The following is a 14174-nucleotide window of genomic DNA, read 5'->3' as shown; positions in this document are numbered from 1 at the left end:
AAGATTTATGATCTGGGTTTTCTAAGAGTAAGCGCAACTTATCAAAATTTGTATTGATACTGCGTATGTTAAAGTGAGCTAACAAAAATGTTTCATCAACTGTATTCGTGATCCGATTTTTATACTGATTTTCGGTCAAATAAACACACGATGGACTCTGGACTGGATCATTTGAGTCAAATTTATATTCAAATTCTTGTGCTGAGGTATTGTATTTATCGGATATGTAATCTTCATATAAACTGGAGATCATATTTGCATGATCAGATTCAGAGTGCCTTACTGTGTTATAGAATTCATCATTATTCAAAGAATTAAAAGCAAAGTTTATTGTGTCAGCCATGGGTTAGAATATAAAACATTCGGGAATTAATAACTGGCCTCCCGCCTGGTCCTAACTCAGCAGCTACGTGGGGGTATGCAGACCTAAAAGAAGAAAGGAAACCGAAATGCGTACAGAGAAACATGAAACACAGACAAAACAAGGAAACGAACATGAACACAGATGACACAGAATCAAAATCGTTGCGGATGGTACACAAGGCCATGGGCTCGTATACAATACCTAACATGAACTTATTTAACAAACAAAGACTAGACAGAGTAGGCAAAGTACTAGGCAGCGTCCACGAGCATATTAAACTTCTCGACCACTTAATGACAAAATAAGGAACCAGTTATTGTTGTGGGTTTTTTTGGTAGTCGGATCGCCTATCCAAAATAACTAATTCTTATACCATTGGGATTTATAATCAGTACGAACAATTATATCAAAGTAATGCAAAAACACATACACACAAAAATGCAATTCCATTGTTGTTAAAATTTTCATCAAACTGATATGCAAATACAGTGTACAAACAAAATTGCCCAAAATACGAGTACACAATGTGTAAATACATAAAATAATAGATAGCCCAATCTGTCTCACTGAGTGAGTACCCTAGATAAAAGAGCGAGGGAGGGAGGGAGAGAGAGAGAGAGAGAGAAAGAAAAAAGTGAGTGAGAGGGGGAATGAAAAGAGAATCTAGACAACAAATCTTGACGAACTGAACAAAACGGCTATGCAATTAACTTATAACATTCGTGGGTATACATGTGTCTACAGGTGTGTGTGTGTGCATAAGAAGGCAAAAGCAAAGCCGAGAATAGATGAAAAAATAAAGGCGTGTTGTCACCTGGGAAAAATGTTTGCACAATTATTACGTCATTACAATCTTGCATAAAAATAACGTTCTGACAACAGAACGCCTCCCAATCTCCAGTTATTTTAAATATGTTATGGCTTTGAATTTTAAATAACTAATACATTAAGACGACCAGCGGCAGTCAAGGGGCCAACATCACCTGATATGATACAACAAATTGCCATAACTATCCATGAGTATAAACAGCACCTATAAACAAGCCCAAGTAGTACAGCAACGAAGGTTGCTGGGCGACGGTGTCCCAAAACAGGTGATCCGTGTCCCTCCCCCCCCCCCCCCCCCCCTCCAGCTACCGCAAAGTTCATAATAACAACATTCCAGAAATGTAACAAATTTTGTCAATCATTACTTCTTTAGTGTTAAACGGATGCATATTTTCCGGCGGTGTACAAGTAACAAACACAACATAAGACAAATTACTGAGACAGCTTCGTGTAGCAGAGCTTTAAATCAATCTTATCGTATTACATTATACTAACAAACATTTTATCTTTGTTAAGTATAATTATATATAAAAATGATTATATGAGTTAACTTTCCCTGGAACTGTTACCAAAAACAAAACATAAAATGATAATTCTGATTACCGAGAAACTACATGTATTAAAAATACAAACATGTATTTAAACCTGGTTGGTACTGGAAAAGGGGGGCTCGTACAACAAATACATATATATCTTAATTTGTGATCAACTTTATCCATTACACAAACAAACAAATGGGGTTTATGTAGATCGTTTTCCTATTCCCTTTCTTCCTTATCATCTGATTATTTTTTTTTTCAATACTGGGTTTGATCTGAAGGTCATACATGAGAATCAGCATTCCACACGAAAAATAAAGAACTTGATGTCAACATGGACATACATTGTGGAATAGATATTATGAATAAATGCGTACTGTATGTATTACTTTGTCTTGACTAGAAAATGGAAATGAAAAGGGAAAAAGAAAAAAAAACTTCATATTATGCGTATTATGCTTGGAGAATTTTCACACACATACAAAAACAAAATGTATTAAACTTTAAAGTCAGCTTTAACACAGGTTTCAGTCATTTTAACAAATAAAAGGATTTTTCTTTCTTCATTCTCCTCTTCCTTGTTTATTACAAAGTGGAAATAATTCAAAGAAGAAAAGGTGTGAAATGATGTCACGCAGCAAATAACCTGCTTTAAGTTTACTGTCACTATAGACCTATTTCATAATACAATTGTAAGTATAACAGGTAAGGTAAAAGCTAAATCCAATTTACCTTCATCTCCTCCTTCTCCTCATTGCTTTTTTTTTTTTGGTGCAATTAAGAGTGGGTCTGTGAAGGCTTAACTTATCTAATCAATGAAGAAAGGATATACACGGAGAAGTATAAAGTCATTGCTGTGTATAGGCAGCACTGATATACAATATTCACAATCAGTATAAAAGGTTAGTATATACAAATATTTTTTGTTCTTCTTTCTTTTTCATTACTAAATGGAAATGAGGAGAAAATAAAACAAATAATCAAATTTTCTATCATATCACCGTATTTTCTACTAGGGAAAACGACAACAAAAAACCTTAAAAAGCAACAGAATACCAATATTCATTTCTTCAACCTTTTACTTTCATTATACCCTTCTCCTCATCCTCCTCCTCTCTCTCCTCATTGTCTTCTTGTGAAAATGAAATAGGAAAGTGAAGGTTTTACTTGTTCAATCAGTGAGGAAATAATGTACAAGAAGAAATGGTCACTACTGTGTATAAGCAGCATTGATCTGCAATTCATTGTCACTATAAGAGGTAAGTATGAATACATTTTTTCCATGCTGCTTTCTTCTTTTTTTATTCCAAGATGGAGATGAGGAGAACAATAAAAAAGAAAACCAGAGCTTCCTTTATATATATGCATTGGAGCAAAATTAGCTGAAAACATACAAACTTGTAACAAATAGCCCTATTTATGGTCAGCCGTGGCATACACTTCGTAAAAATCGGTCTAACAGGTAAGAACTCATTATATTTTCATCGTGTTCTTACAAAATTGTCCTTTGTGCCAGAAAAGGAAAAGAAAAGAAAAAAAAAACACTATTTAGGACAAAATTTGGTGAACAATGTTTGTTCTATATTACTTCAAACTGTCTAGTTTGACAATTCATTTCAATTTTCAAAATTGTATTGGTAATATTATAGCATGTTTCATTATCAATGTCAGTATTACTTTGAAAGATATAGATAGAAGAGTGTTACCTGGAGCAGATGGCATGTCACAAGCCGAAAAACACCGTTGATCTGATATGATATGGAAATGAAGAACAGAATGAAGTGCAGCTATTCCTTATAAGCTTGCCAGGCGGTGGTATTTTTCGCTTTGCTGAACAAGACCACTTTAGTTCCAACAAGGGTTATTTTTGTGGAGAGGTTCTCATCCTTCCTCATCTTGTACGCCTTGGCTGCAAGTACGCTTCGCTTGGCCTTCAGGGCGGGGGGTAGATCGGTGCGGACGGAAATCCTTGGACCTCGCGTTTGAGCTCCATCGTCGGGTGTTCCGCGACGAGTGGTTCTTCCTTCGTAGGTAGCAAGAACGCGATTTCGCTCATACATGTACACAAATTTTGCAATTATGGGCTGGGGTGAACTGGTAGCTGCGTTCCGCTGGGGAAGGCGATGGGCATTAACAAGTGCGATAGACGCAGACTCCTCTTGCGACAGACCAAGGGTTACAAAAGCACCACGTAGAACTGCATATACATCCTCGTTGGGGGCTTGATGAAGGCCGTAGAAAAGGAGATTTCCTTTACGCTGGTATATTTCAGACAGCGTAAGCTTCTCCTTCAGAGCGTCGATTTCCTCCTTTAACTTAGCTTCTGTTTCCGGCAATTTCCCTTTCTCCAGATCAAGTACCCGGGCCGAGTTGTCAGCGACAGCTGACTCTAGGTCTAGCATTCGCTTCTTCATACTCGCCAAATCTGTGTGAATATCTTCCAGTTTAGCGCAAACCTTACTTGAGAAGGCGTTCAATGACTTCTGAAGATCAGCGAGTGTGGGTTGGGGGTCCCCGCCAGAGGTTCCCGCGTGTGATGAGGCATCATCCGGTAAATCAGGGCGTTGGGTGGAACTTGCACTGGCGCCGCGTTGCGTAGGTCCGGGCATGGTTTTCTTCCTTAATTCATAGGTGTTAGGCATGGAGAAATGATACACGACGTCGATATTCCAAGAGACAAGTTATTCAAGTCAATATTCAGAAGATCCTGCAGCTTGTCAGGTTGTTCCAAAATGAAAATTTTGTGTAAGTTTGGTAGTGGTATCGAGAGTTTAAAAATGGCGCCTCACTCCATCCGCCGGGTCACGTGATCTCTCATTTGATGTGGCATACACAGGGTTAAAAGAAGATGTATGTAGCTGTTTTGGGTATTTCCCCTTTACTCCATTTCAAAAAGTGCGGTGACATCCTCCATAGGAAACGAGCATTTTTAAATGCATCGCGCAGAGCGCACAATCAGGTATAGGACATTTACACGGACTCTCGACTTTACGAACTCATACAGTGTACCTCCCAGAATATGTCTTTTTGCTTAAATGCACCTGGTTTTTATGAAAATCTAGATTTCAAGCTTGCTCTACACACCTCATTTGTAGAGTTTTGTGAAAATTTTACATTGGTACCTTTCGAGTTGAAAATTAGGTGTCATTTCTCACTCAAACGCAATCAGCTCTACAACAACATGCAAGTTTACATTGACGGCGCAGTGTGCCAACCTCTGAGCCCGAAGGCCATTTTGGGAGGGTTATTTTACTGCCATACCTGTTGTATTTGTACAATGCACCTGCCTAATAAGTTGCAGCAAATACTCAAGTGTATTCATACTGAGTTTGGAGGAATTTCGTGAAACTTCGCCATCGGTACCTTTTCAATATTCATAAACCATGTCAGTTTAGCCCCGAGTGAATAACCCACCAATATGTTCATACACTAAAGCAATTGCGTACTTTTCACTTGAATACGCTACGCTGATTGGCTAAATGTCATTGGCCTCACGAGGTCGCATCAGGTCAACGCGTGATGGTGATGTAGCGCGTATGTAAAATCATGACGTGACAATAGGTGCGCGCGTCTTTATTACTATTTAGATTTCATTAATACATTAGCTCAACGTAGCATTTGCGGCGCGTGATTGCATCATGAATATGTATTATTCTTTAACGCTCAATGCACTGTGATAGGTTGTATGCAAATGACGGATCTACGTCATAGCTCATTATCTGTTTGTCACCGTTCGCGTGTAGACTTTTTGTAATGCAAAACAAAAACAAAAAATACAGGAAAAGGAGTACACAATGAAAATCAATTACAGCCGTAAAAGGAAACAGGATTTAAAATTTGCATCTTGTACTGTGACAATTTGTTGTAACTATCATAGTTCATTTTTGGTTGTCTTACCAATGAAAACACTAAACACATACTGAATACACATGAAAAGCTCAAAAACTACATAAACATGTAAATCATGCATTCAATAAAAACATGTTTAGAAATGCAGTTAGTCCACACATGTATATGTGCATACAGGGATACTTATAATATGACAGGGAACTCCAACTGCAACTTTCCCAGAGAGCTTTCAGCAGGATATGTGCCTCGCAAACCAAGCAAGCCCCTACCATCATTTTTTTTTTAATCAACAAACATCGTAGAGATATCATTTTTCAATACACTTACTTCATCCCCCCTCCCCCCACAACCATCATCACAATGATTTGAGGGCAGTATGTGTATACATGCATTGATGATGGGCAGCATACATGATAAATACAATCAATTGACCATCTTCAGTGATCATGTGAAGTGACAGCACTTGGTGGCACTTGACCCACTATCAAGACATCAAAACTGACCAATATAGTTGAAACTGCTACCAGTGGTTGTAGCTGCATCTCCTCATAAGTGGACCAGCACTTTGATGTCCTCAGTATACAGCTTGATAAACTCCTGCGTTTTTTTAAATGCACTCCTTGCACTCTGTTCCGGTACATTGCATTGAAGAAAAAATCCAACCCAAAAATAGATAAACTTCAAAGGAACGAGAAAAATATTCCCTACAGAATTATACAAAACTGGCAAAAATTGGATATGAAATAAGGAAGATATGACATTTTGATATTTCACCTTTTTTTTTTTTTTGAAAACTTTTCTTGACCAGTCCTTTAAAGAATATTCAAATGAACAAGATGATGATGTCAGGCCCACACAATTTTTCATGTATGTTAGATATGGAATTCGGAAAATCATTATTTTTCAATAGCTATAGTGTACTACAAGTAAAAGCATGTCCCCATGCCATGATATCAGAGTTTACATCATTTGTTCTTTTCATTATGACTGATTTCAAGAAACATTAAATACAGCTGAAATATGAGATTTTGTAATTTCTGTAGAATATGAAATGAATAAGATATTGTGAGAGCATGACATGGTCAATTTCTTGAATTAAATATTCATAAGGAATGGTCAAGAAATGTTTTCCGAAAAAATGTTAAATTTCAAACTGTCATATCTTCCTTATTTCTTCACCAATTTTTGTCATTTTTGTAGCATTCTGGAATGTTCTTTCGAGATTCTCCTAGTCTGGGGAATCTATAAAACGGGGTGCTACTCACAAGGATCTTGGCCATGGGTGGGGAAGGCATGGACATTTGGAGGAGCTTGGTGCACTGGTGGAGTATGATGGTAGGCCGGTTGCTCCCGCTGTTGTGGAGGTGGGCTCACTGAGTTGTTTATTAGATAATGCAGCTCTGGTTTAACTGAGAGATAAGTCAGGAGAAGCCAAGTGATAAGGATGTATGACAGCTTTAAAACCTTTAAACATCCATAAGTTTTACAGTGTTATAATAAACTATTTTTGTTATGGGGGAGAAGGGAAATACTACAGGGAATAATTTTCCTGGTATCGCATTGCAATTTGCTATGCATTTTTACACCACTGCTACACAAACTAACTTTTGTGTAGCAGTTTTCTTCCATAGAAATGTACAGGATACCATGTGAAATATTGTTCATCAGCTGAAATTGCTAATCAAATTTGAGTTGGAAAATTATTTCCTGTACTATAAGGCAAGGATATATCAAAGCCAGAACGTCACCAAATGAAATTTGCTTTTCTTTGAATTCATGATTCAGAGGCATGTAGGCCTAAACCATGACTAAACAGTACAGTATCCAATGGATTTCACTTCAGATGAGCAGGACAATAATCTTTAAAGGGATCGCATAGTTTTGGTTGTTAACTAGCTTGCGGTTCCTAAAATTTTTGATGAGATAATGAAAAACTGGATATGTGAGAACATGAAATTCCAAGAGGAATTCAACATTTATTTGATGAAATTTAAGTTTTGAAATGGCTGGGATCTACAAAACAGAGCCTAATAAGAGGTAGGACCCACCTTTTATTATAATCTGTTTATTTTACTGTGCTGTTTGGATGTCTCAACCATTCCAAAACCAATTTTCATCAAATAAACTTTGAATTCCTCTTAGAATGGTATGCTCTGTACTATTTCATACACGTGTAGGTTTTTGGTATCTTGCAAAACGTTAAAAGCCCAATCCCCATCTCCATCAACACTATACCATCCCTTTAAGTTGAAATGATCATGACTTGATAATAGCAAACATGACTGAACTGCCAAACAAGTTTTTGCCAGAAGATCACAAATAAGCCTACCCCTAAAAATAGTTATTTCATAAAATGAAAAAAGAAATACTTATGATGACATCCGAACAGGAGTCAGTTTCGTTTATTCTTTTTTTACCAGGAATGCAAATCCAAATGCCAGTGGGAATTTTGAAATTTCATAGAAAGAAGAGGGATGGGTTAAGTCTATTTTCCTGTTTATGTCAATGTCTGAAACATGACTATACAAAATATGTGCATACATCCTGCTTGCTATTAAAATGCTGCACATATTTTTAACTTAAACATTTGTCTGAAAATGCCAGTTAATATTCATGCTGATAACCCAAATGAGTATTGAGTACCAAAATTCTTTTGCACAATATTTTTTTTTTCTATCAGATATGACTTTTCAATTTTCTTTGTCTTAAAATTCCCTCTGACCTTCAAATACAAATGGGAATTTCCAGATCTCATAAGAAACAGGATGGAGAAAGTCTGTTTTTCTGTAATATGTCAATGTATACAAAATATGTACCAGTACACACATCCTGCTTTACTATTAGAATGTTGCACATATTTTTAACTTAATCATTTTTCTGAAAATGCCAGTTAATATTCATGATGATAACCCAAATGAGTATTAAGTACCAAAATTCTTTTGAACAATATTTAAAAAAGAAAATCAGATATAACTTTTCAAGTTTCTTTGTCTTATAATTCCCTTTGACCTTCCTGTTGTAGACAATCTCACAGGGTATCTCTGGTCTGAAATGAAAGCTTAATTCATTTCGGTGAATCAAGCTTAAAGGGGCTGTACAGTACTGGTTGAGGTGGGGATTCAGGTTTATAACATTCCCAATTGAGATAAGGAGAAATCTCTTATGAAATATGAAAGAGCATGTAATTGTAAAGGATTCAACATTTATTTGATGAAAATTGGTTTTCAAATGTCTGAGATATAAAGAAAAAGTGATAATAATAAAAGGCGACAGGCCACGCCTTTTATTAGGATCTCTTTGCTTCACCTTGTTTTTGGATATCTCAGCCATTTCAAAACCGATTTTCAACAAATACAATTTTGATACCCCTTAGAATTGCATGCTCTTTGATATCTCATAGAGTGGTTTCTGAATATCTCGCAAAACGTCAAAAGCTTAATCCTCACCTCAACCAGAACTGTAAACACCCTTTAATGATTCTTTGCAGACTGCACAGAATCATTCACCTTCTTTGATGCCATTTCCTGTTCTTATATGTGACAGGAAGTCTGCTTGCAAGGAGCACGTGAAAAGAGGAGATTGCAACCCAAGCTTCCCCTTCCAGGTCATGACTACCTGCTAATTTCCAAGAAAACCAGGCTGCTCCACTTGCATGATTTTTTTTTTTTTAAAGACATAAAAGGCTGAAGGCTTTCCTAATGGAAAAGATTAGTCAGTGATAAACTATTTGATATCAATGCCAGAGAATTTGTGACCCGCTACAACAAAATGATCCTAAAGTCGGACGAGGTCGATTATTTGAAAATTGCATGATATAATTCCCAAATCTTTCTGCTTTAAGTTGATATCGGCTGCGGAGATATTGATGTTTAAAAGAGAGCATGTCTAGACGTCTGGAAATCACTGTTTCGAGAAAAGCGCCCTAAAAGTCTTCCTTTCGACGCAATCGCGATCAAGGGACAGGCAAGTTAGTTTTCACCTCTGGACAATAGAAGGTACGCCCTAGCAACCCCCGAAGAGTTCATTCAAGCACATCAGCGTCGGCGGTCTCCTCACCAACCAATCAGTGACCAGGATGTGAGAAGCGGCAGAGCATAGCGCACCCCGCCCGCACGCACCAGTCGACTGGGCAGTGTGCGAGCTTCACGCTTCGGTTAACAGCAAGCAGCAAACTGACCAATGAGATCACTCTGGTCGTTGTTAGGGGCGGAACCTATCGGTGGCGCTCAATCCAAATTTTCGAACCAGTTTCTGCTTTGTTGAAACGCCCAAAAAACATGGCTCAGAAAAACGCTATTTTTTGGTCTTTCCTTTGATCATTTTGCTTCAAAATTTTGACAGATGATAGAAGATATGTTAGACTCCAATAATATGTCAAAAATCAGAAAATCGTAAGTTTTGACCAATTTTAATGCTCTGACTTTAAACTCGATTTTTACGGCTTCGACCGTGCGCGACTTTAGGACGTTTTTGTTGTAGCGGGTCACATTTAGTCTAGCGGCATGTGGAGAAAGATATTATACAAATGATGCACAGGATAGAGTGTGTTAGTGTAGGCGTGGTGCACTCGAGGGTATTTACAATTGTGAAACATGCACGAGGCGAAGCCGAGTGCATGTTGCACTACATTGTAAATACCCGAGAGTGAGCTACGCCTCCACTAACGCCACGAAATAATCCTGTGCATCATTTGTTTTATAAAATTGGATCGAAAATTCGAAAACTAACATCAATTTTCAGTGTTTTTCACGTACCTTTGTGGGTCAAGATGTCCGAAGATGTTCGTCCCAAACATTTACGCACGTCGCACTCGCGGAAGTCCCGCACATACAGTATAAGTATAATGGGGGGTTGGGTTTCCGGACACTTAAGTTCCCGCATGAAAACTTACTTATTTTACATAGAATATGCACCCTTTACCTTAAAGACTTGATATAGACTCCTCATATAGGCCTACTAGACAACATACTCTGAAAACGGCGTGAGAATTAACCTGCTAAATCGTTGGATTTGCTCTTCAAAGTGACTCCATGTACGCGTCCGGTCCCATAACGCTTGGTCTACTGTACTGTACAAAGTGTACGTATAGTAGAGTATACGTACGTACGCCACACATGTTATGCACAAGGGAAGACAGGCCGGCCGGCCGGCAGCCCGAACTAGAAGTTGTTTACAGGATTGACAGCGCGTATGCATGCAATTCATCAAAGGAGCCGCCGCGCGCACAGACGATCGGCAATCTACCATAGGATTACAGGCAGTGCAATTGTACTGAAGTAAAGGAAGGAGGTGTGTCTCATTTCAGCGCTTCCTATTGGCTACATTCTTGAACCCATTTTATAAATTACTAATTATAGTTGCTATTTGGGCCAAACTGTATAATTGCTGCTGAAGCTGTATGATGCTTTTACTCCTAAGGGATAGCACTACTACACTTCTTTGATTGGCCTGCAACTTTCACTACCTGGTTGGCTAGATGTAAGATAACAAAAAGAAATCATTATCTAAAGCATGCAGAGCCATGCTAAGCAGGTCTAAATAACAACAACAACAACAAAATATTCCAGCAACAGTACGGTAGTGCCCCCACTCCCCTCCCCCCCCCCTCTCCCTCAAGAATAAGAAGTTATCTCATCTCTAGGACATTATCTTTCTTTCAGCCCTGTATTCCAAGAAGTTACCTGCAATGTATTAACTTACCATAGTCCTTTAGCAATGCCATGCAGCGGCCATGATTGATCTGCTTGAGTTTGAGGAAAAGCTCTTCTATGGTGTGGTTCTGGTGGTCCCAAGTGGTCAGCACATCATTTGCCGGGCTGCCCATCGGTCTGTTCAGACTGCGAGCGAAGGCGGCAATTTCATTCATGCTGAAGCCCATATAACCAGCTGCAAAGAGATGGGATACTTTTAGCATATCATATCTACCTACTTTAAATAAATCACATCCCAGCAGTCATATCGTACGATGAGCGGGCAATATAACCACATAATATCCCATCATGCAGCAGTGTGTGCTGTTTAAAGCCTTACAATCGTGGCGAGTGGTTTGTGCGGCACGGAGACGAACGCAACACGCTGCCTCCCCCCATTCTGTATCAAATGTCGTGACACCGAATGAGAATAGCGCTGGCTCAATGGGTCAGCGAACACACACTAGTCTCAAAATCAACAGACCCAAAATGGCTGTCCGAGCCACGCGAGCTTCCGAAGGGATCCGAATAATGGACGCACACTCACAGTGCGCATTCGCATGAAGAGAGGCCAAAAGAGCCAAGCGTCTTCTGGCCTCTCTCCTCCAGTCACCGCAGCTCGCGGTCGCAATGCTTGTGTATGATGCGTACACACACACTTGCACACACACACGTGTCTCAGTGGCAGCATTGTGGATAGCAATGCAGTCTGGCATTGCGCAATTGTATGCACAAATTTTGTTCGTTCAGAGCAGTTACAATGTACGCAATAACGTACCATTAGGGGTGACGATTGTCCGACTTAAGAATAGGCCTCTATGCAAATGTGTGTCTAAATTGCCTTCTGCACTCCCATCATAACCTCGGGAACATCATTTCATCGTGCGGCCAGAAGAACATATCTAAAGCTTGAGGAAAATCTGACAATCTGCTATAGAAAAAGTTATGAATTGTTGGAGTTTCAGTGCCGCCATTACTGGATGAGAAGACTACTACAGCCTAAGTTGTGATGCCACATGCGTAGAACGATATGCGTAAAGAAAAAAACTTCAACATATTTTCCTTTTTCTCGCATAATAAAAGAGCACTTTACTTGCCTTTTTCTGAAGGCAGGGGGATATCATTAACCTTAACATACAACAGAAGCGAGTTGAGGGAATATGTGCTTTTTTCAAAAAATCAAATTTTGTGGAATTCTCTTAATATTTTCCTTATATTGTTCTACACATGTGACATCATCTGATCATACACTGTAGTAGTCTTCTCATCCAGCAGTGACTGCGCAGAAACTTTAAATACTCATAACTTTTGAACGGATCGTCCAATTTTCCTCAAACTTTCTCTGACGAGTTCAAATAATATTGCTGCATTCACTCAATCCTTATGTACATTGTATATGAAGGTGAACTTGTCCTTTAAACTCTGCAGAACCCTTTCACTACATATCAGCAACAGACCAGGAAACTACTGTATAGGATTGCTAACCATGAGTCTGTTTGATGATCTGAGCCTATATACATCAATGCCGAAAAAAAAAAGAGAGAAAAAGACAGACATGTTTCAAAAGCTTCTGTACTGCTATCAGACTTTTGGAATAGTAAACGCGCAGTCTGACGCTTCAATGAGTATGGCCTAAACAAAATAGTGATTATAGTAACTGCATAGTAGCAACGAAACAACTCACTGAGACAAGTCTGCCTATTGCAAGACAGAGACAATTAAAGGGTGTTCTTTAGCAATTATTCTTCTTGTCGGTCCGTGAGAGTCTTTTACTGGGTAGGTCTCTTGATTAATAATTATACCACTCTTGATTAATAATTATACCACTCATTATAAAGTCAAGAATGTTGTCATAGAATGGCTGATCGAGTTGTGCTGCAGAGCCGGAAGTCATGAAAAAATTCTGAAAACCCCGACAACCGGCTTTGAAGTGGCAATGGCAACAGCTTCAGATGACTACAGTATGCAATGACACTGATGATGGCGTCAGTACTGACAATCAATGTTGAAGCCTATGACAATACATCATTTGATTTCATTTACTTATTCTCCATATTATTATGGTACTTCTTTACAGTTCAATTAATTTTCAGCAAAATCACTAAACTGTATGGTATTGATATGCAGCAATGTTATTCCGTACAATGTCAACACTTTTCACTACACATAATTACATGCTGTATTGCATATAGGTATACACTGTACATATCCATACAAAACGGCTGCCTACAATTTAGCAAAATGCTTGACTCTTTGACCGATGATACATAATACATCCTATCTGTACAATAAAAAAAGGGATCCAACATGATGCTCATGGAAGACAAGGATAAGGAAAGAGAAAGAGAGATGGGTGAAAGAAACCTTCTGATACCGGTCCTATCAGATCAATTCCCCATACATACGTAGCATACATGATGATGAAATGATGATGATGATGATGATGATGATGATGATGATGATGATGGTAAATTATGATAACATTAATGATGATAATACAATTACAGAGACTCCGTACATCAAGATTCTTTCACCTGGACCAGGTCCCCTTGTACACTAGAAACTCTACTCAGTACACAAGGAACATGTGCACAATATTTTTGTGTGTGTTGCACACTAGATAACAAGTGAGAAGAGTCGGGGTCTAGGGCTCTTTAAAAAGGAGGGCCCTGGAGGCTCTATTAAGAGTTATACACAGATGATCTAAGGTGCTACGCATATCTTAGCCATATTTTTGAACATCATGTCAAAACTGAAGTTGATGGGAATAACCTAAATCTAAAATGACAGAAAATACATCTTATAGGTAACATTGGAAGCAGTGATTTATAAAATGTTTGAGATATCATATTTGATGCTTATGTGTAGATCAGTTGCAACATAAAAATCCAACCAAAATTTCAT

The 14174-nt window shown here is 38.4% G+C and overlaps 2 protein-coding genes across 2 annotated transcripts in view; both read right to left on the bottom strand.

Moving 5' to 3' along the window:
• Window positions 1-14174, bottom strand: part of LOC139721134 (uncharacterized) — a 69753-nt gene that overhangs the window by 40345 nt on the left and 15234 nt on the right. The window contains exons 2-3 of the mRNA XM_071632464.1: window positions 11281-11466; window positions 6846-6989 (exon numbers count right to left, since the gene is read on the bottom strand). Coding sequence (XP_071488565.1) covers window positions 6846-6989; window positions 11281-11466 — 330 coding nt within the window. The remainder of the gene's footprint in view (window positions 1-6845; window positions 6990-11280; window positions 11467-14174) is intronic.
• On the bottom strand, window positions 3390-4373 carry LOC139721197 (uncharacterized). Its single transcript, XM_071632524.1, has one exon. The coding sequence runs from the start codon at window positions 4371-4373 to the stop codon at window positions 3519-3521; it is 855 nt and encodes a 284-aa protein (XP_071488625.1). The 3' UTR covers window positions 3390-3518.

The sequence above is a fragment of the Diadema antillarum genome, unplaced genomic scaffold, assembly GCF_040938485.1.
Source record: "Diadema antillarum isolate AM-2024a unplaced genomic scaffold, OU_Dant_1.0 scf00000139, whole genome shotgun sequence".
Lineage (NCBI taxonomy): Eukaryota > Metazoa > Echinodermata > Echinoidea > Diadematoida > Diadematidae > Diadema > Diadema antillarum.
Note: the sequence above shows the minus strand (reverse complement) of the source record. Positions and strands in the feature narration are given on the sequence as shown.